The 27,701-nt window shown below is 54.1% G+C and overlaps 3 protein-coding genes across 3 annotated transcripts; all 3 read right to left on the bottom strand.

Moving 5' to 3' along the window:
- Positions 1 to 1,416: 1,416 nt before the first annotated feature.
- Positions 1,417 to 10,902, bottom strand: CDPK5 (calcium-dependent protein kinase CDPK5). The gene is made up of 8 exons (XM_002366128.2): positions 8,728 to 10,902; positions 7,889 to 8,129; positions 7,278 to 7,455; positions 6,352 to 6,626; positions 5,831 to 5,998; positions 4,693 to 5,290; positions 4,242 to 4,323; positions 1,417 to 3,971 (listed from the first exon to the last, which is right to left on the bottom strand). The coding sequence occupies exons 1-8, from the start codon at positions 9,094 to 9,096 to the stop codon at positions 3,834 to 3,836; spliced, it is 2,049 nt and encodes a 682-aa protein (XP_002366169.2). The 5' UTR covers positions 9,097 to 10,902; the 3' UTR covers positions 1,417 to 3,833.
- Positions 10,903 to 13,490: 2,588 nt separating this feature from the next.
- TGME49_224960 (hypothetical protein) lies at positions 13,491 to 18,754 on the bottom strand. The gene has a single exon (XM_018780075.1). The coding sequence runs from the start codon at positions 17,765 to 17,767 to the stop codon at positions 17,024 to 17,026; it is 744 nt and encodes a 247-aa protein (XP_018635969.1). The 5' UTR covers positions 17,768 to 18,754; the 3' UTR covers positions 13,491 to 17,023.
- Positions 18,755 to 19,886: 1,132 nt separating this feature from the next.
- On the bottom strand, positions 19,887 to 27,664 carry TGME49_224970 (nucleolar protein,nop52 protein). Its single transcript, XM_002366130.2, has 2 exons — positions 23,087 to 27,664; positions 19,887 to 22,332 (listed from the first exon to the last, which is right to left on the bottom strand). Exons 1-2 carry the CDS (start codon positions 25,656 to 25,658, stop codon positions 21,620 to 21,622), a joined length of 3,285 nt encoding a protein of 1,094 aa, XP_002366171.1. The 5' UTR covers positions 25,659 to 27,664; the 3' UTR covers positions 19,887 to 21,619.
- Positions 27,665 to 27,701: the final 37 nt, after the last annotated feature.

Below are 27,701 nucleotides of genomic sequence, written 5' to 3'. Positions count from 1 at the left end.
CTGGAAGACCATGAAATGGGACCCAGTCTCGACGGAAGGTCGATTTTACACTGTGTGTCTCTTGAGTTTGACAAGCAAACTGCACGTAGTTGCTCACGCCTGGCCTCTAGTGTCAGAAGAAAGACTTGGCGCCAGAAAAAGTACGAACGAAGACCGGATTTATAAGAATATATGCTCCAAGCGCAGTTCTGGATCTGCCGGATTCAGCAACGCATTTAAAAAGTATCGACATTCCTCTCTGTCTCTGTTTGGAGGGGATGTACCAGGAATAGTGACTGCGAAACTGTGGTAAAATAAGCGCTCAGCTCAGTCCACGCCACTCAAGGAAGAATGGGGGTTTCGATAAGTCAGCTTAAACGAACTGTTTCCTATCGACACTCAGTCTGAAGAGGAAATTTTTATATTTGATGCTAGACGCCTTTTCGTGTGCCTTGGTTCCTAGGTATCCTCAATAAAGCATTCCTGTATCGAGAGTGTTTGCCTTCGCATTCCTCTTTGGTCTACTCAACGCGTGCCAAAGTGGCACTCGTTCGTGTTGATCCGAAAGATGGAGGACTGAGTTGGTCGATTCAGTGTGTTTTGCAGCTTGTAGGTGGCTCAGAGCTGTGTCGCTTACTGTATTTGCTACCATTCGGTGCTGTTCTGTCCTCTGACACCCTGTGCATTGATCATTTCTCTTGCCTTCACTTTTGCATACTTTCCACTCTTCGGCCGCTCCTATAGAATCAAGTCACACGCGTTTTCGCATGTGATTTCTCCCGTTCCACTTGTTCTGTGACTACCTACCTTTCGGAAAAGCTGCCCACGAGTTCCCGCCGTTCGGGTTCCGTCAGCAAAGTCTGCGAAGACAGCGGCTGAGACTGTCTTTGGCTGTTCCCTTCTGATGTTTCCTGGTGCAAGGAGAGAAACGAGACCAGAATACAGCGGAAAATACTGCTGCCTCCAACCAAACTGCTCCACTTCTCTTCGTTCGTCAGGTAGCGGCTACTAGTTTTCCAGGTCCTATCACATGGAGACTTGCATGCCCGCGCAATACTGAACACAGCCAGGAAGAGCCTTGTGGCCTTCAACAGTTGCAAAATGTACCGAGTGAAAGCGAGCTTACATGTTCGCTTGTCCATTCCTTGTAGTCACGCAGACAACACACGTTTACAACGCCATCCATGAAAGTAAGTGTAGATTCACGGGATATAGGTGTGTGTGCATGTGGGCAGCTGGGTACTGTGCACTGACTGCTGAGGGCGGTACGTAAATATATGTTTCAATGAAATCAATAGGCCGAGCGTTGTGACTTTCACGCAAAAGCATCTGCGTGTCATTAAGGTAAGAAGAGCAAGTTGATTGGCGTGTCGCGCTGTCGACACAGCAGGTCTGCTAACGAACTGCGGACATTTTATTGACGAGCACGGTGTGTCTGCCGTCCTCTGCGGAGAAGAGATTTTTGCCGACTAGTCTGATGTTTTCGGTGTCTGCACCAGAGAGGTGTTGCTCTCGCGATGGCAGGTTTCCCCGCCTGGTTGTCCTAACATGTTTTCAAAGGAGGAAGAGAAGGCTCATGCACGCGTCACATTCTCTAATCAAAAGCAACGAGGCTTATGGCGAGAAAAACGAGTCCACAAGTCCACCCCAACCCCGAAGGGAAGTCGTGCCTTCTCGAGACACAACATTTGTGGAAGAAGTGCCTACTTTCAGAAACAGATGTCGTTATGTAAAAGGGCACCCTGGGCCATGGAGACTCCTTGTTTAAGTCGCCGCAAAAGCATGCATGACGGGGATTCGCCGCGCCGGGGTCAAGAGCCACGGAAGCACAAAAGATGTTTTCTCATTGAAACGCAAACGCAGTTGCATTGTACACATTGTTCACCTGCGTCCGTCTAGATGGCGGTCGTCACCACCAGAAACCCGACGCGTGTTTTTGGGTGCATGCTTCCCCTATCTTCCCGACGCCCTCCCATCTGCCGCTGTGCACTGTGTCAGGACAAGATACGAACGAAAAACATAAAGTTTGGAGGAAGAGCAATCATTCGTTAGACGCACTTTTCTGTCCGCGACTCGAACTTTCCCGAGACTAAGACTGGTCTGTGCCCAAAAGTTGCCACGGTACGTACGTCTTCACGAACACAAAGAGTGTTGCTTCATGTGCAGAAAAAATTGGGCATGCCGCAGTGCGCGCAAACATTTCTCCATGCATGAGCCTTTGTACGCAACCATGTAGCCGTTCAAAGACGGAGCAGCCAACGTGGCTCCCGCTGGCTCTGTCACAGTTCCGCGATATTTGTTCCCAGATGCTGCAGGTCGAGGTGACTGTCTTCCCCAAAGGAATACCATGACGGGTGGGACCGTCGGGTTCCTCCTGCATGCGTACAGAAAGGTTTCGATGCCTCCACAGCGCTCTTCATTCGTTAGCCTTGCTTTAAAGCAACTAAATTTATGTGGCGCACGTCTACTTTCTCCTGGACTTCGACGCTGCCCCACGGACACAAACAATCTCCGATACATTCTTCCGACGTGTTCTGTTTCTGTCCTTTGCGGGCAGAAGCAATGACAGAAAAACAAAGTGAGTCGTTTTCCTTCAGTCACTACACACACACTCACTGCCCACCCGTACGGGGGTGGGAAGTACAAGAGACCCTTGACATCTCTCTCGTTTCCTTTGTGTCTCCGCCACGCGCTACCCGCCGCCCGAGATTGCACTTCACAACAGATGCTCACACGTTCCGGTCATCTTTTCGCAGTCCTCCCGTTCCTCTACACACACCACTTCATCCTGGCATCTACACGAATGCAGGCAAAGCAAAAAACGAAGTGTTGCGTTCTGAGAACAGCAAGTAAGGATGCAGCTGTCTGCCGGACGGGTGCATCCCACAGTTGGGATCCTGATCAGAGAACAGCATCCTTTGTTTTACGAGATGTGAGATAAAACAGCGACGCCACAGCATGCACCTTCCACGGAAGAATCGTCATCTGTCGCACCGCTATGCTTGTCATAGGGTAGCTGTGGGAACCAAAGAGCCGGGCAGAGCTGTCTCTTTGCCCATGTCCCTTCTCCCACTTTCGAAGCAAACGTTTTCCGGAAAAACACATTTTCCTCGCTCAGCGTCGCCCTTAACACGAGAGCGAGACTTGGACACATACATGATCTTGTCTATCGGGCTGGAAAAAACACGCTTCACGGACTTCTGTAGGGACGCGTGCGTACGCGCATGCAGCCGCGAGTACGCGGTGTGCAGCGTACACACCCGATGACACATACGCATCAAACACGCCTGCCGATTGACAAGATCGGCAGGTGCTCACATTTCCAGAATGCCTCACTCCATTGTACAAGCGAAACTCCCTCACGCCTTCTCTAGAACCTTGCATTCCACTCGAATTCTGCTTCCTGAGGAAAAGATTGAAGACTTGGTGTAACGAGACACCACAAACATGGTACAGGCCGCGTGATGAACAAGAGGACGACTCAGTCATGGCTCATTGCATACCTGGCTCGACGCTCAGGACAAGACACCGTCACAACCTCAACGCGACGCACATGTCTACTGGGGATAGTGGGAAGCGAAGAAGCACTGGAAGAGCAATAGAAAACACAAAGGTTCAAACTGTAACGAGGAAAACACCCCCTCTGCTTTCTGCGTCTCCATCACTGGATTAACAGATCCGACCGGACGCACCGACACTCTCCGCCGTCCGAACAGCTGCACGGTCGGGCCGCGGGTACGTTGACATCGAGAGGCATGGCAGACGAGAAGACGACAACAGCTGGAAACGCAACCACTTGACACACAGAAAGTGATACGGACGCAGGAAGGGATGTGTGTACAAGCCCGCCTTGTTCAGTTCTCGTATCGGCGGTACAGGAGCGCCCGAGCTCGTGCAAGCGGGGACAACGACTCAGACGCCTTCCTTTGTCGGCTCCGCATCATCCGCATAAACTCGTCGAAGTCAATGCAGCCGTCGTTGTTGGAGTCGCCCTGCGAGGCACAGGCGCACGAGACAACGCATACTCATTCCAGTCAGAGCGGATTTTTAGGCAGTGCAGAACGTTCTAAATCGAATGTACAAAACCAGGTCTGCTCAGGCAGTCCGCCTTCAAATGTCGTTCCACGAAATCGACACCGGCGCCCGCCAGATCCCGGGTCTCCAGCGGACAGAGGTACACAAAAACGAAACTCCCTCATCTGTTTCCGCGCTTCCGGTCCCGCTGTCTGCTTCTGGCATGTTCTACCCACGCGATCCTTTACCTCCTTCATCATTTCTGCCACGGCTTCTTTGCTGAAGGCCTCTTGGACACAGCGTGTCTCCAACACCTTCTGGAGTTCGTCTCTGCAAAGACAAAAGTATTTGGGTCGCCACAAAACCAAAATCATTTCCCACACTTCCATACCTTTCTCGTTTCCAGTTCTGCCCCCTCCTTCCCCCCCCCTCGAGTGTCTGTATGCGGCAGAGAAGACCCACATTATTTTCGTTTGCCCCTCTCGTGTCGCTTAAGATCGATGCGGATTGACCTCGAAGTCGCACTGAAATCCAACACTAGTAGCTATATTCGCAGTCCAGCAGGGTACCTTTGTACAGAAATCACAAAGAATTGAAACTTGTTTCTTGTCTGTTTTCGACGCCTCCGCACAACCTGCCACAGGCGCGCTGTTTTGTCACTCTTTCACGTTTTCCCTGCTTCGAGGCGCGCTGACATACACAGTGATCTTTCCGTCGCCGTCTAGGTCGAAGACCTTGAAGGCGGCCTGGCACGCGGATTCTTGTTCGTAGATCTTGTGGTCAATCGACGCAGCTATGAACTCCGTGTAGTCAATGGTGCCGTTCCCGTCGGTGTCCATTTCCTTCAAGATATCATTAATTTCCTCGCCGGCTACGCAGCACTGCTTCAAGCCCTGCTGAATTTCGGCGACAGTCAGGACTCCGTCCGCGTTCGTGTCCAGGGCAGCGAAGGCGTCGTGCAGCATCCCGATGTCCGCGTCGTTCAGCTGATACGCCACGCATGTGATGGCCAGTTTCTTCAGCTTGTGCAGTCTCTGAAAAGCCTTGAATCTCTCGATCAGGTCGCCGCCAAGACGAGCAGGAATCGGCCGCTCTGGCCTCCCGGCTCCTGCGGTGTAGCACTGAATCCACGGATGCCTCAAAGCCTCGGCCGCCGATATGCGCTTCCCCGGCACGTACGTCAAACAACGTTTGACCAGGTCCTTCGCGTGGTCCGACACCCGTCGCCAGTGGCGCGGATCGAACGAGTACTCGCCCACCTGAACTTTCTTCAAGATTTCCTGGTTGTCTTTTCCGTCTGAAAAGAACACCAGCACGCGACAATCCCACGATACAAGCAGCACCACAGCAAAGGCATCACTACAAACGACAGTTTAACGCCAGGATAATCGATCGAAAGGTTTTTCCACCCACCACTGCACCATCAACTACCCATAGGGGTACTTGTACTTGACAAGTTGAAGCTGTCACCGCCTGCAGGAACAGCAGAGCACTGTTCTCACTCGTGTCAACAGCGAGATAAGCCGACTACTCAGATGCTAGGACGGTCTGCACCAGTGCACTGAGGTTACTTCCTTGTTTCGACTTCCTGCCCACTGTACTGTTGTTGCATGCGTGTAGGAAAACGCATCCGTGACTGCGGGTGCCGCGTTAACGCCCTTGCGCCGAGACAAGGAATCTCCCCACTTCTTCTGCCCCAAAGCAGGCGCTCCATACCCGGCTGCATGTACAGCCTCGAGGTCCGTCCAGGAAATTGTTACGAGAATGATCCTAGTTCCGGAAGGACGCAAGAGATTTGCACTTTCCAGTTCAAACCAAGCGAACAGACAGCACTCACGGAATGGTGGGTAGCCGCAAAGCAGAATGTACAGAATGACTCCTGCACTCCACATGTCGCACTCGCTTCCGTACTTCCCAAAAAGAACCTCGGGGGCCACGTAGTACGGCGTGCCGACAACGCTGCTGAATTTGTGGCTCTTGCCGCATCGTGCTGCAAATCCCCAATCTGGCAAAAAACAGGAGAGCCGGGGACGGCGGAAAGGAGACGGTGAAGACACTAGTATTGGGCACCCTTGAGACAAGTTCATCCGATGGATAGAACAACCTACGACGACTACAAGGCTCGTGCAGATGTCCTTGTCGCTCGGCAAGGCACGCGGTTCGATACGCTCGCATGCTAAACAATACCGCTTTTTCACCAACTGAGTTCGCATGCATGTACCCGTACTGCCGCATACAAGAACCTAAACATTTCAGACAGTCTGAACGCGTCACTTAAATTGTCAGCTAGCCAGCTGACGGCGCAGAATTGACCCTGCTGCTTTTCTTCTCGAGTGTTTGTGAAAGTCGTATTCGTACCTATCACTTTGAGAGCAGAAAGGGGAGAGCTGTCTGCGTACAGCAGGTTCTCAGGTTTGAGATCCCTGTGAATCACATTTTGGGAGTGACAGTACGAAGCTGCTGAAAAGACTTGCTTCATCAGCGAGGCAGCATAGCGCTCGGAGAAGTGTCCGGATTTGATGATCCTCTCAAAGAGTTCCCCTCCTGTGCACAGTTCCATGACCAAGTAGAGGTTCTTCATGTCTTCATACACCTCGAGAAGCTTGATGATGTTTGGATGGTCCAGTCTTTTCCTGAAAACACGCGAGATACAGTATACGTGGGCAAATGAAGAGACGCAAAAGTAACAGATCTCCTGTCAAACGGAGTCCATGAAAAGGAACGAAGTGCCATCGGCCCATCATTTCCAGGAAGTACACCCCAACACTGGAGGACAAATACGCCAAGAATACGCGCGGACGCACAAGTGAATCCCAATACCCATCTGCCTGTGTTTCTGAGCAACATGTTCCTCTCTATCCTCCATACCATTTGTGCTTTGTGCCTCAGAGAAATGGCCCCCATGTGAGAAAAAGCTGCGATAATGGCAACGGTGACAAATTCAAAGCACGACACAAATGTCAATTCTACGGATGTGAGCAACGGTGCAGCTGTCGCCACGTGGTTTCCTTCTTTGGCTCCACATCCAGAGTTGCTAAACTCAAATCAGAACGCAGGAACGACTCAGTGTCCTGAGAGGAGAAACCTGTAGACAGGTTCATCATGATTTCCATCTGGGATACGACTGAAGTTGCTTGTGACGCTGAAACAGCGGCGTTGCATGTACCTTCAATTCCACCACCGCTACAAATTTTGGTGGCAAGTGTGGAATCCCCAGCGACGTAAAGTGTGGTGCGGCGTTGACCAAGCCAGGAAGACAGAATCGAAATATCTTGTCTGCTTACATTATGAGAATCTCTCTTTTGAGCCGCGTGACGTTATCAATTCGGGGTTTGTACACGATTTTGATCGCGCGCATGATACCCGTCTTCAAATCCTTCGCCTTGACCACGGAACCGTACGACCCTTTCCCCAAACTCGTTCCATTTGGCGTGTCGTAGATATCAGTGATCTGTTGTCCGTCTGGCGAGCAAAGCGACACAGAAAATATCATCCGACAACAAACTGTCGAGGCTGGTACCTAAATCTGCAAAACAAGCACGTCTGTAGTTCGCCCAAGAATCCAGGTGGTCTGGTCGCCACACAGACGTACAGAGACACAAATGTCGGCTCTACGGGAAGACGCAGACGCCGCTTAGCCCCAGTCAGGCCCGCGGTGTCAGCCAACGACAACCCCACCGGCAGTTGTCCATGCCGCCTTCTCTGGCTGCCACGCGAAGCATGACCACTGATGCCACTCACACTCAGACGACTGTGCTCCCCAGGTAGTCTACTGAACTGAGAGGACTACAAATCACTCGTGTCCGAGACAGAAAACACGGCTCCAAGCTTCAACGCGTCTAACAGCTTCCAGAAAAAACGGTATTTCCCCAAGCACCCGCCCTGTACTGCTTACCCTTGAGAAGCACTTCATGGACGATCTTGGAGCGATCGAAGACAGGCGCCTCAGGCTGTGGTGAGGCAGGAATGCCGTCGGCCGCGGTTGTCCCCGAGGCGCCATCAAAGCCGTCGCCAGGACACGTGCTGTTGCACTGTGCTTCGATTTCCCAACGGGACGCTTCTGACGCGTTCATGAAGCTCTCGCTTCGAATGATGAGCCCGCGAACAGGTTCTCGTCGATCGTGCTGAGACTTGTCCTGGCAGAACAGCAGCGCACAACGCGGAAAAGACAGGTGTCACATTACAGACCGTTTCGCCCCTGGTGATCTTGCCACACGGAGGAGAAGCCCCCGCGAAGCCACCACCACGGAACGACAGCGCCATGAATCGAACGAGCGCCAACACGAGCGCGAATGCATCTTAACAGCAAAGCTTGAATTTCTGAGAAGGGGATGGAGGATAAGGAAAGTCTGGTGATTTGAGGACAGGTGATGAAAGAAGGAAACTCTAAACGCGTTTCACCACAACAAGTTTCTTTGACATGGGTGTCTGGCACGAATCAATCAGTGTGTCGGTCCCGAGTTATTCGCGGCGACGTGCGACCCGCGCATCGCACTCTGTCCCTGGAATCGAATGCAGCGTAACCCCGGAATTCACAGGACGACCTCCTCTGCCTAGTTGTCAGACTGAACAGAGTTTTCCCTTTTCGTTTGCTTTTGCCTCTAAGGTGTACCATCAAAGCAAACAGACTCACGAACAGAGACAGCCTTTACTTGCAACGTGGTGCCTGGAATACATGCTGTAGCTATGATCTTAATGTTCATGCCAACGTGTGTCTCCAGGCCTCTGTCGTACCTTGCCTTCATTTGCACACTTGGTGCAAAGGGAGAAGAAGTGAGGCTTGGTGGACGTGTCACAGCAGTCACCCCCGCGGCAGCCGTAGTCCGCATCGAAATCATCGAGCCCGCGCTTCGTATTTCCTTCTCCGACCGCCGCGGCGTCCTTCCCGTCCTCCGGAACGTCCGTGTTTCTGCCACTGAACATGTTGCAGGGGGTCGAGCAGCGCGTGGCAGAAGCCTTCTCGGTCCGCGGTGTCGAGACACAGAAGCCTTGCGCGCCGGTCGCGTCTCCGTTCAGACGCATTTGCAGGCGGGAACAGGCCACTGAGTCCCCTGGAACCACCGCCGTCACGGGGCTCGTCTTTGTTGCAGCGACTGGCATCATGGCGACGAGGCAGAGAGAATCGGCGAAAGCGAGGTGCCTCTACCCGCGAGAACTCAGGAATCACGAGGTTGTATCGTTGCCGCCCCTGTTGAAGATGGGTTCGCGACGGGAGGCGTAGTCCACAGAGGCGCTTTGCAGGAGATGCGAATCTGGAGAGAGGGCCGGTTTCCGTCTACAGCGCTTCTCTCGGGAGTCTCTCCATTGGCCTCAAGGGAAAATCGGGCAGAGAAAAATGGACGCAGACTGACCTGGTCCGGGTGACGAGACTGTTAAACCCGGGGAAAGTTTTCCGGCAGTGGAAAAGTCGTCTACGAACTCGCTTTCAGACAGAAGGGACACGTCCGCAGGCCGACACAGCCGAGAGCTACGTGCGACAGCGGCTGACGAAGAAAGCAGCAGGGGAAACGCGTCCGAGAGGCCAACCGGCTAGAAGAAGAGCGACCGCAGTCCTCTTTCTGAAATACAAAACTTTCTCCCTCACGCCGCAGTCCATGCAAACAGTGGACAACCTTAGTGCTGGACTCAAACGGGTGGTCGAACTCGTGGGTTCTCAAGAAAGGGATAGGATCACGGACGGTGGGAAAATGTCCACACTAGACCAGAGAGCGAGCACAGCCACGGTATAGAGGCGCTTGCGTGAGACGAAGCCACCGAAAAATTACAGACGCGACGTGAACGGAAAGAGGGGTCCTGGAAGCTTCTGTCTCCCACCTGTCCACCCATCGGACGCGACGAGCAGCCTTTCGAATCCTTCTGCGGTGACTTGTACTTAATTGACTCCTCAGTTCAGGTTAAGGAGTCTTTGGTGTGCAGTTCATCGGTCATGCCAGGAGTCTTAAGAAGTTTTTCCACGAGCTGTAGTCTACCCAGTTCGACGCTTAGCTTCAAGGTCTGAAAACTGCGAAAGCAGACACGTAGCAAGCCGCGTTCGCCGCGCTCAGAGGTCCGGAATGAGAGACCAAGTCGACACTCCAAAAGGTGGAGTTCCAGTGAGCGTCGTGGAAAAAATCACGCAGCTTTGTGGAGAATGTTAAAAATGTGGGAAAGGGAAATGAGACACCTACGCCGACTGCTAGGGAGAGACAAGAAGAGACGTGTGGTGTCCGATCCTTGGTAACAAGACGCCGGTGTCGGCGTTTTCCTCCTTAAATATACTGCAGCTTATATCTCTCGGCAAACACGACGAAATTTCACAAATACGCAGGAAAATCGCGTCTCAGCTGAATAGTGGGAACGGTGTGTTCTGCGGATCTCACGAAAAGCCCCTGCCGCCTACACTCGAGTTTCGATGCTAGTTTCTAAGGCTCACTCGCCCTCGCGTCAATTTGGGAGAGGCGGCCGAGCTCGACTCACTCGCAACGCACTTTTTGGACAAGGCAGGGTGGGAAACTTTGTACACGGAAAGACCTGCCTGACGGACAGTGGGTCAACAACGCGAAAATGTGGGAGTACATGAGCTACGCAGAGATGACCCGCTGCGGCAAGTGGCTGAGGAACCAGTTACGACGCTCGCCGCTTTGAGTGACGGCAGCGATTGGCATGGGAAAATAGTTTTTCATGGTACACACCGAAGGCGTCGAATCCAACATCTCCGCCACTGAGGCAACTGCAGAGCAGATTCTGAAAGAAAAGGACCCTCCGACGCGAAAGAAAAGCGAAAATGCCAGGCTTCCGGTAGGGCGACTCTCAGGAACGGGACGCGCGAATTCGGCCGAGAGCTAACAGCCCCACGAGGGTGCGGTTCTCTCAACTCGGGTGTTAGAAATGCGGGTTGTCTCTCCAGTCGAAAAGAGCCCAACTTCACCGTTACCACTCGGACAAAAAGTCGAACTCACCTCAAACTCGAACCGTTCACTCCGGATGCCCACGCAAATCGACACCAACACACTGCGAAGCCGTAGCGACTAGCCCCTCGCGTTGAGCCAAGCACCGTGTGGAGAGTGAGAGTTGAGAGGCCCTGTACTCGGGACGGCGCAACCACTAAGGAGAGTCTACACCACCGCATGTCGAGTGGTTCACCTCGCTTTTGCCAGCTGGGACAGACCCATACACACAGAGTAAACCAGTAAAATATTCGCGAGCTACCCGAAAGATGGCCGCCGTTGGGGGTGACAACTTTTCGGCTCATCGCGAGATGGCTGACAAAGTAGGCGGCTGTGTGTTCACAACAGCCCGTGTTCAAGAAACTCATTCCCAGAGTTTTCGTGCAGACAAGAGCAGCAGCTGCGGCTTCCCGCTCGCATACCGTGCACGATTGCTGTCCACCCCTGGCGCTCAAACGGTGGAAAATCTGGTAGCGAAAGCTGACAAGGTGCTACAAAGCAGGTGTGCCACCTTGAAAGCGAAACTGGAAGCGACTGTCGGTTGACTCACAGCTTGGTGGAAGGTGGGATGGTACCTTTTGGAGTCCAACACAGCTAGGGAAAAGTGTGTTAGCACGTTTGAATGGAATTGTTTATACTGGTTCTCACGTGGAAGCACTTCTGCGTTTCCAATTCACCACGAACCAAATGCGTGCAGCGAAAAACGAGGAGGGAGGGACTGGAGAGATTTGGTGGCACACCCCCACAAGTCGATTCTAGAGAAACACGCCGGACAAAAAGAAACACCGGCACAGTTAGGTTACATGTGGAGAAACTGCTTGTGGTAGTTTGTTGCAGGTACTGTGCGTGGATCCAGTCCGTTCTCAGCGAAAACGTGAGGATATGGGCACACGTTTTCAGCGTGCGCAGCCGTTATTCTGCCATCTCGGTGTAGTGTACGGCAGCTGTGGCCACGACGCACCGTGTATGTGACTATCAAGGCGTGTTGGCGATTTGCAGAGGTAACGTAACTAGCGACGTCGCTGGCCCCGTGCATGATGAATGTGCCGCTTCAGTTGGAGCCACGTCAGCTGGTAGGAGCCTCGCCGAGTACGTCGGCGTGTGTCAAAAAGCTAGAAATCCATGGTGACACCATACAGTGTCTCCTGACCACGCAGATTCACGGAATTCTGTATCCACATGTAAGTCTGATGAAGTCATGTCAACCAGTGACACTGATGAAGGGCTGAATACTCAGAATAGCAGAAATGTGGCTATCCTGACCCTTGATGAAATAGCAAATGCGGGAGCGGAAACAGGTCTCTGTCCACAATCATCACTGGGAGAACATCGCGCAGTGTGTGGTACTGCATCGGTCACTCTTTGGCTTAAAACGAGACTATGAGTGAAGATGAAGGTGTTTGGCTACGCCATCTTTCCAGAAAACTCAGCGACGCTCACCGCAAGCTGCGGGTGTTCTGCACCTCGAAAGTGGCAACTCAACTCTTGCTGGAGGCCGTGTCATGAAGCGGCGACAGGAAGCGCCGAAACTGACTGAGTGCTTTTATCTACAGCATCATGCCAGCAGACCTTTGAAGGGGTCAAGGACTCCTGCGGGTGTGGATGCGGGTCGCAAGACAGAGACACATCAGACGGAATTGAAGAGGAGTATGGATGAGACTAGAGTGTTCCGCGCGAGTATTCAGGCAACTCATGCTGATAAATTCCACACTAACAGTTCGTCGGGAAAGATCCGCTTGAAGTGGGAGTATGGCGGGGACAGATCAAAGAAAAAATAACTAGAATATGGCAATTATTCGAGGCCAACTGCGCTCGATTCCAGACTTCGGCTTCATCAGAAGAGCACCATACAGTTAGATTAGAGGGGAAAAGCAGTACGACACATGGGCGTATACTGGTTGGGAAGATGCTAATTCGGGGTTTTTGCCGCTTCCTCTCGTCGCTCCGGTGGAGCGCTGTCGCTTTGGGGGGCTGTAAGATCAGCCGGAGTCCTTTAGCCTCGCTGACAATTTGTACAGCAACAGCAGTATGCGAACTTTTGTGGAGAGGCATCTGCTACGGATCTCCTGAAGAATTTATCTCGTCGAGCTACGTAGTGTGCGACACTAAACGGTTGTATCGGACGGCTCGGAGATCGCTTCTTGCCCAGCGCCATGCTTCTGCATCTGCAAAAAAACTAGGGGACGAAGAATTTACCTTATTGTCGTGGTCGTATACCTCAGCATGTGGATGTGGACAGAAGTGAATGGCCTCATACGCTCGAATTGGGCACCGGAAGTGTGTGCTGGCCATCACTCCACCAGGCGCAGTTTAAGGGAGTTTGGAATTTGAGTAAAAAGTCAACCAGCGAAGACGCATCACATTTCTCCTAAGTGATTGATATGAAACACCCACCACAAGTATGTAGAGCTCCTTTTTCACTCGTTTTCGTACGGCGATACCTGGATAGTGCCTTGAGGTGGTCGCCTGGAGACGTAACGGCGACAGAAGATCACTAACCGACCACGGGCATGCAGCGAGCAACCAGCCGCGAGACCAGTGTTGCAGTGGTGGCGGGTGCTGCGAAGAAGCAGAAGAGTGTTAGTGCAGGAAATTTCGAAAAATATCTGCATGACCGCTAAAAATTTGTTGTGCTACGCGACGGCTTGAACATGAGCGCCAGATGCTGTCCGTTGGTGTTTGGCAAGCTCGGACCCTGGCAAAGACGTGCCTCCCGCTCTGTACGGAAGTGAAACAGTCCAAGTTCGCGAAGCCTCTTGGTACTTTCTTTCTCATGATTACGTGTTGCAGACATCTCTCTGAAGTACAACTGTTAAGGCTTCTGCTGCATATATACCCAACGGAAACTTTATGAGGAGGCGTCTCCTGCGTATTTGGGTCACCTTCCAGAGTCCTCGTCTTCACAGAATACCCTGTTCCTCACGGTTACGCCATTCGAGCGCAACGCTGCCGGACTGCGCTTTTTTCGTGTCCAGTTGGTTCCGGTTTCTTCCTGAGTATTAGAAACGAATTGTCGTTTATTTGTTGCCGTACCGCGGGGTCCACGTCATTGACGGAACGAGACAATCTCGTGGCTTCAGCGGTGGGTGTGCTGATCTTCCGGCATCTACCGTGACATACTTTATTTTCCCGTGTAGCATAGAGTGTGTATCACTCCGCCTCGACACAGCGCGGAGAAGGCCTACTTCTTTTGTGTTCAAAGACAGCTAGCGAGCCTTGAAGTCACACGACGACAGCGGGAGGTGCGATAACGGAGAGTCAAGTTCCGGCGGGTAAATTGTTTCCATTAGTCCTTGGTTCCTCGTAGAGGGATTTTTGGGAGAATGTGTGCTGCATCCCAGTTGATCGCGTTCTGGAAAAGTTTTCGACGGAATCCGATAGCATTCATGGTGTCTATCCTGGTGATGCTAATGGCGCTGAAGGTGTTTTTCTTCTTGTGTCCTGACTATGATCCCGATCGCACCCCCGTGGTGTGGAATGGGGAAACACGCTGATTCGTTCTACATGCGGTAGCATTCAAGACAGGTTGAGGAAGGCTAGGGTTGGAGTTAGACGACATCCAATCAAGTAAGCAACAAGCTAACCCGCAGTGACTTGTGACGAACCACACACGTCGGGGATGATTTGGCAAATTTTTCGAGATCTCTATCTCTCCTGCTCCCCAGGGGAGCAGTCCTTACTGCTCGTGAAGCTACACAACGTGTGACGTCCAAGAAAGGCATACAAACCGAAGCACACAACACAACGGTGAATATCATCGTCAGTGGCGTACGACAAATTTTGCCGTATCTAAAGTGTGAGTGCTTGAAAGGCTAATGTAGCATGATGCAGATTTCCGAGTCTGGTTTTAAAATGTGTTGGTTTCCACCGCCTCAAGGTTACGTTGTTTCTGCTAATCATCATTGGTCTTTCTGGACGTGTACGCAGCGATTTCGCCGGTGTGCCTCGTGCGTGACCCACATGAATGAGTTCCGTCAACTGAAGACCCTGGGAAAACAAAAAGATTAACTTGCTACATTCTTCGTGGATTGTGCGTTTACTATGATGGACACTTCGATCAAATTGTTTATTCGGTATGGCGGAGGCCTGTGTTGCATAGAGTAGGCGCGTCAGCGTTTTCACGACGCCTCAGGCCGAAGTGTCTTACGCTGTCGGTATATTCATATCCGAATCCTCTTAAGTATGCTTATGGGATGACGGTCTCTTCCGTGCAGCGAGAACTGCCTTCACAATTTTTTTGAGTCCGCTTCTGACAACGACCAGTACACACTGCATAACTTTTCAGCCCGTCCGAATGTTCGTATTTGCTTGCGACAGGCCACTTGGTGCCCCGCATCAGTGGTAAAACAGCTGCGGAAACGGATGTCTCTTGGGTAGTCGATTATCCGTCTAGATGTGCCGCAGCGGTTCCTCTTAGGCTCATCGAGGTAACGCTCAATCACGGTCAATAGGGTGAAGGCTGTCCCGAGCTGCACGTGGACACAGGGCAAAGTTCAGAAGCGAGAACTTCAATCCAGAGTAGCTTGTGATCTCTGCGGTCCTTAAATGCTGAGGGAACTGCATGCCTCTTACAAGCAGCGCCTCAGAAAGGACAAACGAATAGAGTCATCCCATATCGGGGCGCTGTCCCTGTCTGGACAAAGGGGGAGCAGCCTCCTCGGCATCCCCAGGCTGCATCTGATTCAGTTAACCCGGTAGATGTAGACGTACACCGGCTACAGACGATCAGACCTGCTTTCAGCAGTACCCTTTACAGAAGATATCTCCTGTGAAGGCAAGCGCTTGAACGCCGCCTCCCCGCATTTGAAGAGGGGTTCCAATATCCGTATCCAATCTACTTCATTACCGCGGTTTGTGCCGCAGGTCGCCGTTTGAGAAAGAAGTCATCCCAGTATCAGTGCGAACGTGTTCACAGCGACTGGATCGATATTTAACGATAGTGTGTCCTCTTGTCGGGCGACTCCGTACGAACAACATCAGAGTCTGGCTATGTTTGCCGTTCTCAGTGGCTTTTCTCGCACTAGTACACTGAGACACCACTCTCACCAACACTCCTCGTACGGTTAGCAGATGCATCGCGATACGCAAAACGTAAATCCAAGCCACACCGTGGCCAAGACACCTTCGCGCTATTGACCGTTATTCGGGTGAGTGACCGGTTCTGTGGTGTACATGGCTACGGCTGTGGGCATACGGCGACGGCGCACGAACTACTACTCAGCGTTGCTGCGCAGCTCTGATTTGTCGTCGTCTGAATAAAAATCGCCACTTCAGACAGGAACAAAAGTGTGCTATAACCAAAAGCAGACCCTGAAGACGAGGAGTCGCTCAACGCGGAAAACAGAGATTCTTATTACCAACACAGATCGAATGATCCTGCGCCCACTGACCACACTGCCGGGGGCTCCAACCGGCCGGAGTTCAATCTCTGCACCTCTAAAATAGTGTGTCATTGCGACGAGGAACCAAATTGAAACATTTGAGTTCCTCGGGAAAACGAATATACCATTGACGCCGGCAGCCCACAACTGCGTGGCATGAAACAAAGGACACGGCGCTTCCCCCTGCCAGTTTACAGAGCCCCGTGCTGGCACAGCCACACACCGGCAAAACAAAGAGGCGCCACAGAGAAAGCCTCCATGCCTGTCCGTCAGAAGAGACGCCTTCGTGAAGCATCCCACTGACGAAAGAGAAAATATGTCTCGACGAGACAGAGTAGAACTAGAAGAGAAAGAAATATTCTCGATGACAGTCACGCAGACCGCGTGAAATGAGGCACGAGCAACTCCACGCTTCCCCAGAAAAACGGCCCGAAGTGGCGAAGAAGCGACTGCTGCACAGACAAACAGAACTTCTGCCGTGCTGAAGTTCAAATTACAGAAGGGTGCTGGCGGAGAGTGTCTGCCTGAACACACGGTTACCGCCGAGGAGCTTCGGCAGCAGACGACAACAGTCTGTAAACGTACACGGACTAGAATCTTTCCATCGGGTCTGCAATATACCTTTCGAAAAGCATCGGAGAACAATATTTATACTGCAGACATCCGCGACAGACTGTTGACTTGCCACTCCCCTGCGGCAGAGATTCGGTCGGTGTGTCCACGTCACCGAGCCGCCTTCTTTTTCTGTTTGCCCGCCTCTTCCTTGAGGAGAGAGTCCGCCTGTTTCTCAGCTCTGCGTTCCATGGCATCCTTCTTCTGCTGCTGCAATACGCACTCCTGTTTCTGAATAGCCGCCCGCTTCTTCGCCTCCTGCTCCTGTTCCTTCTGCTGAGCCTCTTTGGCCTGTTGAAGGCGGAAGAGAAGCATTGCGTCTTTGAGGATTCGGTCTCCCCACTGCGGCTCCAGACACTCGGCTTCCAGCCGCAAGTAATCCAGCTCCACTTGCAGCGCCTCCTGCGCTCGAGAGAAGCTCTGCCAGGTTTCTTCGCTTAGCAGTCCGTGTCGATACAGTCGAAACTTCGCATTCACTTCCTGGGACAAGCCAATCCATCGAGGGACGTTTGCGAGAGCTCTGCGCAGAAGAAAGAGCTTCAGTTTCTTCTTGTGCTCCTGTGAAACCTGGCGCAGCCAGCTCGTTTCGGGAAGCTCTCCCTCTGGAAGGTCTTCGGCGTCCTTGTCGACTTTCCCCTCCTTCACCATCTCGTCGAAAGCGTCTTCTCGAGCGACCTCGTACTCATTGATCGCTTCCGTGGGCGCTGAGAAGGAAAGGACATCTTCGGCTTCCTTAAAAAACGAAGCCTTCGCCTGAGACCGCCGGCGCTCTTGCCACCACAGCCGCACGACCCCGATCGCCGCGATCAAAGCCATGAGGCCAAATATTAACCATCCTCCTAGAGAGCTATCCATGGCTTCTTCGGAGAGTGTGCTTCACGAAGACACGTTCTTCTGATGAAACGAACGGTTCGCAGGTGTAAACAGAGTGGAAAAATTGTCTTTCGCAGGAGTCGACGGACGTCTCAAACTCACCGCTCAAGGCGACCTGTCAAACTGCAGAGTCCTTATACAGTTGCACTTTGATACACGTATGGGGCAGGACACGTAATCCGAGGTGCCGTAGAATGACAATGGCTGCATGGGTTAAGCTGAAAATGTGTGGATCGCCGGCAGGAAACTCCCTGCTTTTGACGATGTCGTTTGAATCCGGTAGACCGAGGAAAAACAGTCGCTTAGCTCGGGTGTGTTACACGGTTCGCACCAGCCTGCTGAAACTTAACGAATAGCTGAAACGATGGAACGCGCCTGAGAAACATTCTCTTGTAGCACGAGGAACGAGGATGCTGGCCCTAGCAGGTGAGGAGGAGTGACTGTCGAGGAAAAACCACGGCGCGAACAGCAGTGTTCGTTGCCTCACTTTTATACGACGGACAAATCGCTTTAAAACGAACTTCGCACGTCACAAGGTGCGACCACAAAAGAAATGTAGCTTCGGAAACGGGTGACGACAATGTTCAGGGGACGGAAATCGCCGCGGATCGGCATTCGAGAATCAACAAACATAGCAGCAGAGGGTCAAGCACCCAGACGGCACCGCTACAAAAAGTTGGAGAAGCGGCGAAAAAGGCAGGATAAAGAAGCAGAAAACGGGAAGATGAACGGAATGTGGCCTTCCCTATCCAGATGTGTGTGCTCGTTCCAAAGAGGTCTTTCGGATGCTCCGGAGAAAATTAACCGAAAAGGCAGGCCAATGATAGAAGGAAGTGACGAGCTTTTTCCCAGCGGAGCGCTGATTCACACCGTATGAACGGGAACGGTGGAAACGGCCTGCACCTTCGAGAAGAGGATGCAACGCAGACGCGAAAAGATAAACGAAAGAAAGAACGTGGCTTACCCAAGAGAGGCCTCAGTTCTAGTGAGCCAGAGACAGTAAGCCGTCTGCAAAACCGAGGAAAGGGATCGCTGCGCGATATCAGTGCCACTGGAGGCCAGCCTACAGCTGTGGTTGCATGCAGAACGGGGGTGCTGTGTACTTTTCCGAGAGCGTTGCCCGGAACGCGCCAACGGTTCCTGTGGACAAGGATTTCGCGAAGGCAAAACATATTTGTGACTTCGTCTGCGTTTTCGGTCAAAGCAGGAATGCGCTGTCTATCCGGAAGATCAGTCCCCGAGGTCCAGCACAGGTGTACTCGAGAATGGTGAAAATCCGTCTCGCGTCACCCCGGATCGTTCTCGTTAGCACGCAACTGTCCTTTTTCGAGAACCTGTTGCACTTCGACTCTAGTGCAACTGAATGGATGCTGGAGATGTGGCGGAAGCGTCTAGCTGTTTTAACAGACGAGACAGTCGGTGCGCTACACGGTGCCAGGTCTCATATAGGACACACATGGGGCGTTTACTCCTGCAGGTGCAAGCTGGGGATCGCCAGGAAGGACCGAGCAGCTTTCGTGCCTCCTACCCGTGCCTCAACCACACTGCTTTTGCTCGTCACCTCAAACGATGACTTCGGCATGTGATACATTAGCCTGGTAGCACACACCACAGACAGGTTGCAGTGCAGCTAGCGGACCCAGCAGGTCATCAAGCAGAAAAGGGACAGTACGCATTTAGCATGCGCGGCGTGATCGAATAAAAATACAGATTGTCCAGAAACGCTGTTCAGTCACATAGTGCTGAGAAAGCTGTGCACCAAGAACGAAACGATGCCGCTCGCAGTACGCTCCTGAAGACGCGTTTCGAGAAATCGCAGCTGAGCCGGCCGGATCATCCGAGATTCTTCACTAGCGAGCTCAAACATAGGTTTGGCGCGTTCTCCTGGTTTTCTTGTCAACATCGATCTAAGCCTGCGGCAAATCTGTTGGGCGATCTGCCGAGTCGCATCCCTCTGCGACTGGTGGAGGGTCACCCGAGAGTGGCGAAGCTTTAACTTCCTGTCCTGGGAAAGTGCCGCTGTTCGCTGATTGGTCTGAAGCGAGTACGGAGACCTGGCTGTCGGCACTCTTTTTTGTGAACACGAAAACCGCTTGCCCAGGCAACGCTCTGTATATGAAGGAACGCTGCTGCGGAGTTGCAGGCACGCGATGAAGCTGTTTCTGCGGAAATCCGTGAAACCATTTGCCTATTTAGATAAAATGCCATCAAACAAACACCACTTCGGCGTGTATCTGATTGACTCAACGATCCAAGCAGAACCATAGTTCATCAGGACCAAAGTCAGCAACGTCAGTGAAACCGTTTGTTCAGACGTTAACATAGCGAAGGAGCACGGACACGAGGAAGGCAACTGTAGCAAAGGCGTGGCATCCGGTCTACAAGACGTCGAAGCTTATTCGGAACCGGACGACGGCCTCGTCGACATGAGCGTTTGCCCTCGAAGCCGGTGAAGGACTCTCCGAAAGCATGGATAGTCTGAATCTTGTATCGCTTAACGTATGAGATAGAAACAACCGCGTTCCCTATGGTTGCTGTAGGGAGTTTCAAAGACTATTGAGACGGAGTTAGGATGTCAGCCCTGCCACACACTATACAGTGCGGTCCCTAGGATTCGCAACTCCATCTTGTACGCGAGACGGCACGACTGCACTCTATGTGAATGACTATTTGTCGTGTCACGCCACCATTAAGTGGGCCAAGTGTCCTGCCTACATGCGGTTAGTTTCAGAACTCATTTATTTCTATCGCCCGTGAGGCTCGTTCCTCGGACGCTGATTGAGAGGCGGCGCGACTGTACGATGGGTGATATTTCCATGGTGGCGTCAACTGAATTTGGCACATCTTCTTAACGTTCACGAATGCCAATGTTCTCTACTGAAACGGCGTCCCGTCAAAACAGTTTGTCCGTTGAGTCCGACTTTAGCGTCATGGAGAATGATGGAAAACTTAAAAAAGTCGATAATGAGCTGGCAGACGATGACTGAGGGGCCTCCCGATGGCCAATGCGATCTTTACAGGATCCAAAATGAATTTCCCAGACATGCCTTCACTAGGAAATGATTCAGTCCACCAGAGAAGCAATTCGCGTCCTCAGCTCGACATCGCTTTGCCGCCTCAAACGCTCTTCCTTGTCTGCTACGGGTGTCGAGACAAACGCATGCGCTTGGAAGCGATCTGCTTCCTTCAGCATGTGAGAGTTCCCGAATGCAGACGAACTGCTGCGGTCGTCTCCGCAGAACGCAACCTGTCTTGCCTCCTCTCCTGGTCTCGCTCTCGCCCTCCCCACAAATCTCTCCAGTGTAGGTCTGCAGACATCTCCAGTTTAAAATGGCTGTGGCACGCTCTTCGACAGGTCGCGTTCGCCGCCAGGGTACACAGTCTTCGCCCGCTACACAACAGAAGAACTCCCGCGGTGTCTGAACGCATCTGACGACCGCACAGCTCAACTTGTCAAGGAAGCCGAGCCGCTCTTCCACTGCAGTCTATGGGGCTTCACAGGGTTGCGTGCTACAAAAGAGCCTCTTTCATAACCTTGCTCCCCGTCGTTCGCGGACATTGCTTCCTGTTCTCCTCGGAACTGGTGTAACAAGGGAAACAAGAAACAGAGAGGAATAGGAAGGTCGTTCGCCGGTATCTATCACCCTGGTTCTCCCTGTACTTGCCGACTGTATTCGAAGTTTGCATGTGACACACTGCACGTTTTCAACCTGGACTCGGCGTTTCAGCACCCGCCTGGGTACCACGCAAGTCGTAGCCCACAGTGACGCGCGTTTTGATCCCCTCTCTTCTTGGTCCGGACTTCTTCTCCCTAAACAGCCAGCGCTCGCGCGCCTACTGCTCCTCTCGCTTTTCGATGGCCTCTTGCGCGAGGGAAACTGCATCCCATGTTCCACTCGGCAGCGCAATTACCGACTTTTTCTCTGCTCCTCGTTTGCCCTTTTTCTCCAGCTCAACCGTTCGTTTCTCTCCAACCTTGTTCCGCTTCTTCTCCGAAGACGCAACGAAGACCGGCAACTCAAGGCCCTCTGCAGTCGGCGAGGGGCTATGGAAGTCCCCGTCGGGCAGTGCCAGGGCGATGCCTGAATGTCCCGCCGAGCTCGCTTTTTTGGAGAGAACTGCGCGCGTCTTTTTCGCGGTCTTGTTCACGGCTCGAGGCGTCGAACCTGCCGACACACTATCCGAAGAAGACGCCCAGTGAGGCTGCTCGCTCAACGCAGGACAAAAGCCTACAGGACGCTTGAGAATCGATTTGAGAACAGGCGGAGCTGGCACAGGCGACTCTTCACACTCGCCTTCACGGGTCTCAGCCTCTCCCGCCTGGTTCCCCGAGCGAGAGCCCGAGGCCGATAGGGCCTTCGAGCCACGGCGCGACGGCGGAGACAAAGAAGCGGAAGCAGACGCGAGAGACGCCTCTTTCGCTGAAGCCGAGGATGTCGCGGAAGAGAGAGAGGATCTCGAAGGCGAACCGCGCACACTCGAAGCGAGCAAGTCCGCCTGAGAGGCCGACGGACTCACTGCCGAGGGCGGCTGAAGGCGGTTAAAGGCTGCAACAAGATCGCAAGGGGGAAAGAAAAAAGAAAAGACGCAGAAAGAAGTAAACGGTAGACGGGGGAATTCAGATGAACAGGCATCTGGAGTGAGCGACTAAAGCTGGACGAAGGTGCCATTTTGAGACAGACTGATGCTTCCAACTCGAGCCGTGTCTCGTAAAGCCTACACCGTAAACCGGCTTCCGCAGAACGAGTTCAGAGGTAAAAGAGTGACTCTTATCTCACGATGCATCACCGCGGATTCGGTATGGAAACAAGCACACGACTCATGCAGACAACCACAAAATCAGCCGACGCTTTGCCGGTTGCGGTTTTCTCTGTACTTGCGGGGCTTCGCGGCCGGTTCGCCTGTCTTTCCTGCTTCTCTTGGACGTTCCCGGCTGTCTTTACTCCGGCCATCCCCTCCATCCTCCCTCGCAACACTGTTCGCTCTCCATCAATCGACCACGCACGGTTCATCGTTCATGGTGTGTCTCCCCTGTCCCCCCTCCTGCGCTCGCTCGTCCGAATGGTTCTTTCTCTCTTCTTCCGCGGTTTCTCTTCTCCCTCTCGATCTCCCCGCAGACTCCAGCCGTGATCTCCACGTTCTCAAAATGGGCTCGCTTCCGTCCACGGAGGATACCTCAGCTGCTTTGGACCTTGCACGAGCACTGGTGGTTCGCAACGCGTTATCCCAGGCCTCCTTTTTCGCATGCGCTCGCTCTCGACAATCGCACCGAGTCACCTCTCCCAGGCTCCCGGTGCTCACCTGTGACGCGATTGCGCCTCAGATCGAAGACGACTCGCCTTCTTTCTGTCGCCCTGGACGCGCCGGACGCGACGAGGAAGCCTGTCTTCGATCCTCTCTTGCCAGCGACGAGTCTCTCGGCAGTCCTGGGAGACGCCGCCTCCTCTGGAGACAGAAGCCCCGCGGCTCGTGCCTGTTTGAGACTCCTCTTCGTCTGCGCGCGCAGCGCCGGAGCGTTGTCGCCGGTCTCCTGGTCGGAGCCCGGCGCGGCCGAGAGTGCGGTGGGCAGCAGGCCCCGTCGCTCTTTCCGGCGTCGCTCGCGTTCTTCTTTCTTTCTCTTCTTCTCGCTCTGTCTTCTTTTCTTCTCCTTCCTCGCCGACTTCTCGTCCTCTTCGCCTTCCTCGTCGCCTCTTCCTCTCTCCTCCTGCTCGCGCCAATCTCCGCCCTCCCCGCCGTCTGTGCTGTCGCCTCTTCCGCTGTCTCCCGCGACATCGCCCTGAGGTGGCTTCGCATCCCGGCCAACTTCGTCACCGTCTCCGTTGCCCTCGACCTTTCCTGCACTCGGCGCGCCTCCCTCTTGCGCCTCGCCGGCTTCTCGCCGGTCCCCGCACGCAGGCGCGTCCGCGCCGCGCTCCTTCCTGTCCTTCCCCGCCTTCTCTTGACTCTGCCGCGGAGACGGCGGCGAGCGGGTGCCTGTCATCGAACTCGGTAAGCCGCAAGACAGGTCTCTCCCATCGTTTTCGTCGCCGACAGACGCGAGGAAGCCGACGCGCGACGCTCCGCTCAAACCCACCGGCCCAGCCTTCCCTGTCAGTCCCGCCACTCGGCGCGTGCGTTCGCGCCCTCCCGGCCAGGCAGACGGTCTCTCGTCTCCGGCCGCGACGAGACAGAGGCCAGCCGCGCCCGTGGCGCCGAACGCGCCCGCGCGAAGAAACTTCGCGCGGACGTTCAGGGCCGCGCCAGCTGCGAGCGAAGCCTCACCGAGGAACTTCTTTCGCTTCCCGACGAACTGTTCGCCGTCGCAGATCTCCGGTGCGAATGCGTCGAGAAATCCTTCTTCGCTGCAGGCGAGCGCAGCGCAGCCGTGACTCTCGTCCTTAACCGTTTTTCCCTGTTTCCGAGTCTTCACCGCGCCCGCTTTCTTCTGCCTCTTCGACACGAGACTGTCTCCGCCGGCCTCCTCCAGCCCAAGCGCGTCGTCGCTCCGCTCTCGCGGCATCTTCTCACCGAGTCCAGACTCTCTCTTTCGCTTTTCTTCGCGACGTGCAGAGAACGCGGCACTCACCTCGCAGTCCTCCTCCATGTCGGCCGTGGGCAAGGGAAACGAAATGGACGTTTCCCCGTCATCGAAGGCGACAGCCTCTTCAAGGCGTCCAGAGCCTTCCTTCTGCGCCCGCTTCACTCCGCCCTCACCCAGAGACGCAGTGACGGGGTGCGAAGACGCTCGCAACGTCGCCACTTGCGCGAGCAGCCGCCGAATGCTCGGCGAGGCCGCGGCGACGGCGGCGAGCGACGCAGGCCGCTCTCCGCCGTCCAGGCGCGCCTCCAGAGTGTCCAAGGTTCGATAGAACATGCGTCGGTTCTCACCCCCGACGCTCGACTGGGAGCCCAAGGCGAAGAGCGCGGCGAAGAGCAGCCGCGGACGCAGGTCTTCCGCAGTGAGCTCGAGGAAGACCTGCGTGTGGATGGCGCGTAGCATCGCGGGGCTCTGGGAGAAGCACGCAGCGTAGAAGAAGGGGAAGAAGAAGGCGAAGAAGAGCGCGTCGCGGCTGCTTTCCTGTTCGCCGGTTGCTGTGAGGCTGGCGTCGTCGCCGTCGTCGCTGTCGGTCGCGTCCTGGTCAGAAGCCACAGACGCGTCGGAGGCGGTGACACGAGCCCGGACCTCGCGGAACTCCAAGAGAAAGTAGAGGCCGAGCTGGTGGGCGAGTCCGTTCCCGCCGCGCTCGTCGAGGAGAATGCGCTCTGCAAGGAAGCGGCCCATGGGGTAGACGAACTTGTGCGGTCTGTGCGCCACTTGGAACGAGAGGTGCATGAGTTCCGCGACCATGATTTTCTCGAGCAAGAGAAACTTGTTGACGCGGATGCAGTCCAGCTTGTCCCAGTTGCTCTTCATCACGAGGAAGAAGGCCTTGAAGAACTTGCGCTTCTCCGCGAAAGTCGGCAAAATGCGCTCCAACAACGCCAGGCAGACAAACAGCTCGCGCTGGACGAGGGGTTTGTCGCTCAGCCACGCAGCGTAGTACAGCGTCGTCCAAACTTTCTCGTACTGAGAGAACGGGAGCGGCGAAGAGGCAGCCTTCCGCTCGGCAGCGTTGACCTCACAGACACCTTCAGCCTGCTTGGCGCGCCGCCGCCGAGAAACTCCCGACAGAAAAGCCTCGACGCGCTTCAGGCCGCGGTTGCGATACTTCACATCTGTGTGCGCCAGCAGACGCGCCATCGCGACCAGCCGCTCGTCGCTGTCGCCGCGAGACGCGGAACGCGACCTGTGCGGGGCCGGAGAGGAGCCCACCCGCGACAAGTTCGCCGAAGCTCCATTCGTAGACGGGAGCGTCGAGAGAGGTCGCGGGTGTGAACGGCCAGCGCGAACCATTTTGCCAGGCAGAACTCGCGGAACGGGGAACGGAAACAGTGGGAGAAGAGCGGCGGGGAGGAACCCCGCTCTCTCAGACCGGTTTCGCGACAGAGACGGGTCCACGGGACGCCCACGGAGAGGAATCCCGACGGTCGGCGCTCCTCCTAAAGGTGAGCGCGCGAGAGCGATCCGAAAAACGATACAGCCGAAAGATGAGAAAGCCGCGGAGTCGTCCAACGACGACAGTTTGACCGTCGAACCGTGGGAAGGCGGCGGACCCACACCGCGAACGCCAACGACGTGTGAGGAGGGCAGTGAGGGAGGAAAGTCCAGGAGACACTGCTGTGGCGTTGCTCAGAAAGGCGGTTCTGTCTCAGTGGTCGCCCTGCCCGAAAGCGCGGAAGACGGAACTTGGCACTCTTAGGTACGGTGTTTGAGAGTCACCGGCTATGTGGATGCACGCCTGAGGCACCGGAGACAGGAACGACATTCGCATGCAGTTGGAGCACGGCGGGGAAACCGGGATTTTCGCGGTTCAGAGAGAGCCAAAAGACGCAGGAACATTTGGTGGAAAGACGGACAGAAGCTAAACAAAGAACAGCCAAGGAAAATTGGAAAGAAACGCACAACCAGCTTTTTGTTGCAAATACACTCAAAGGCGAGTCACGCAACGCCAACGCGCGACGAAGTGCGCGCGGAACACAGACGGATTTCCCCCTTATTCCCTTTTTCGCCCGCCGTCGATTTTCTCCATTCTTCCAGGCCCTTTCCTGAGAAGGTCGGACCTTGGATGTCGGGGAAAACCAAAAACTCAGCCGCGTTTTCCCCTCCTTTTCTCCGAAACTTGCTCGAGTCTGCGCCTCGGCTTCCCTCCCGCGAGGGACTTGACCTAACAGAGACGGCGGCCTCTGGGGCGAATTTCCCAGCGTCAGAAAGAGACAGTACCGGGGGAAAGAGGAACTGTTGTCTGCGCCTTCTTGCGTCACTTCTCTTGCGGCCTCTGTCGTTCCGGATACTCCCAACCAAGCCACAGAGAAAGCGCAGGCGCGAGGGAAACTCTTTTTCCGCGCAGAGCCCCGCGCTGTGCGTGACTTCCCGCCTACGCGTATCGGCCAATAGAATGAACTGCGAGCTCCACCTTCCCCACTCTCTGTGTACCGGCCCGCGACCGCGAGTTTGAAAGTGTCACCGCAAACTGGTAGAACCAACGTCGTCATTTGTAAATGCAAGTTGCTATACTCCCTGTACGATGCATGCTCCTTGTGGAGCAGCACTGTCTGTAATAGTCAAGAAGTGTGTCGGCTACATGCATTCACCACGCTGCATTCGAAACTCAGAAGGCACTCCAGTATTACCTGCGGACGGCGTCAGTACTAACAAGCCTCCAGTTTTGTTTACGCAGATCTATACTTTTCAGCAGCCAAGAACGCGTACCCAGGCAAGCCGTACACGTATGATGATAACTCTTTTTACAGCTGCGAGAGGCCGTCTCTCCTCTCCACCCGTGCAGAAAGTCGCTTCGCTGTCGAGGGAACTGGAGAAAATCCTTTCAGGACCGAGTTTACTTCGTCGCGTCCTGTACCCAGACAGAAGTCTCATAGCTCGACTCATGTTCTGTAGCCTAGCGAGGTACTCCAATGATTCGGTGAAGTCGATCTGAATGATACAATTCTGGATCTCGGATCACTTGTGCGGAGACTACTAGCAGGTTGGTGGTTATAATGCATCGTCAAGCTAAACCGAACATGGCAAGAAGGGAGGTTTATCGGAAACTTGCGAAGGCCTCTGGCAACTTGCCTTGCGTTGAATCATGCCTGCCAGTCTGTTTCTGGTGAAATCTCTGGGCGCCTCGTGAACGACTAGTGCGTCTTGCCCCTCAATCGAGAAGGAAAACGGAACAAAAAGAAATACCCCCGAGCTCGGCTCTCTTTTTTGCCCGGCGCGTTCACGCGTCCCTCTCTCGCGGTAATCCCACCGCCCGCGTAGTTGCAAGGAAAGATCCGAGCTAGCCCATGCGTCGCAGCGACACCGTTATGAGTTGTGATCCTTTGTTGTCGTACC

The sequence above is a fragment of the Toxoplasma gondii genome, chromosome X (genome assembly GCF_000006565.2).
Source record: "Toxoplasma gondii ME49 chromosome X, whole genome shotgun sequence".
NCBI classification, from domain to species: domain Eukaryota; phylum Apicomplexa; class Conoidasida; order Eucoccidiorida; family Sarcocystidae; genus Toxoplasma; species Toxoplasma gondii.
Note: the sequence above shows the minus strand (reverse complement) of the source record. Positions and strands in the feature narration are given on the sequence as shown.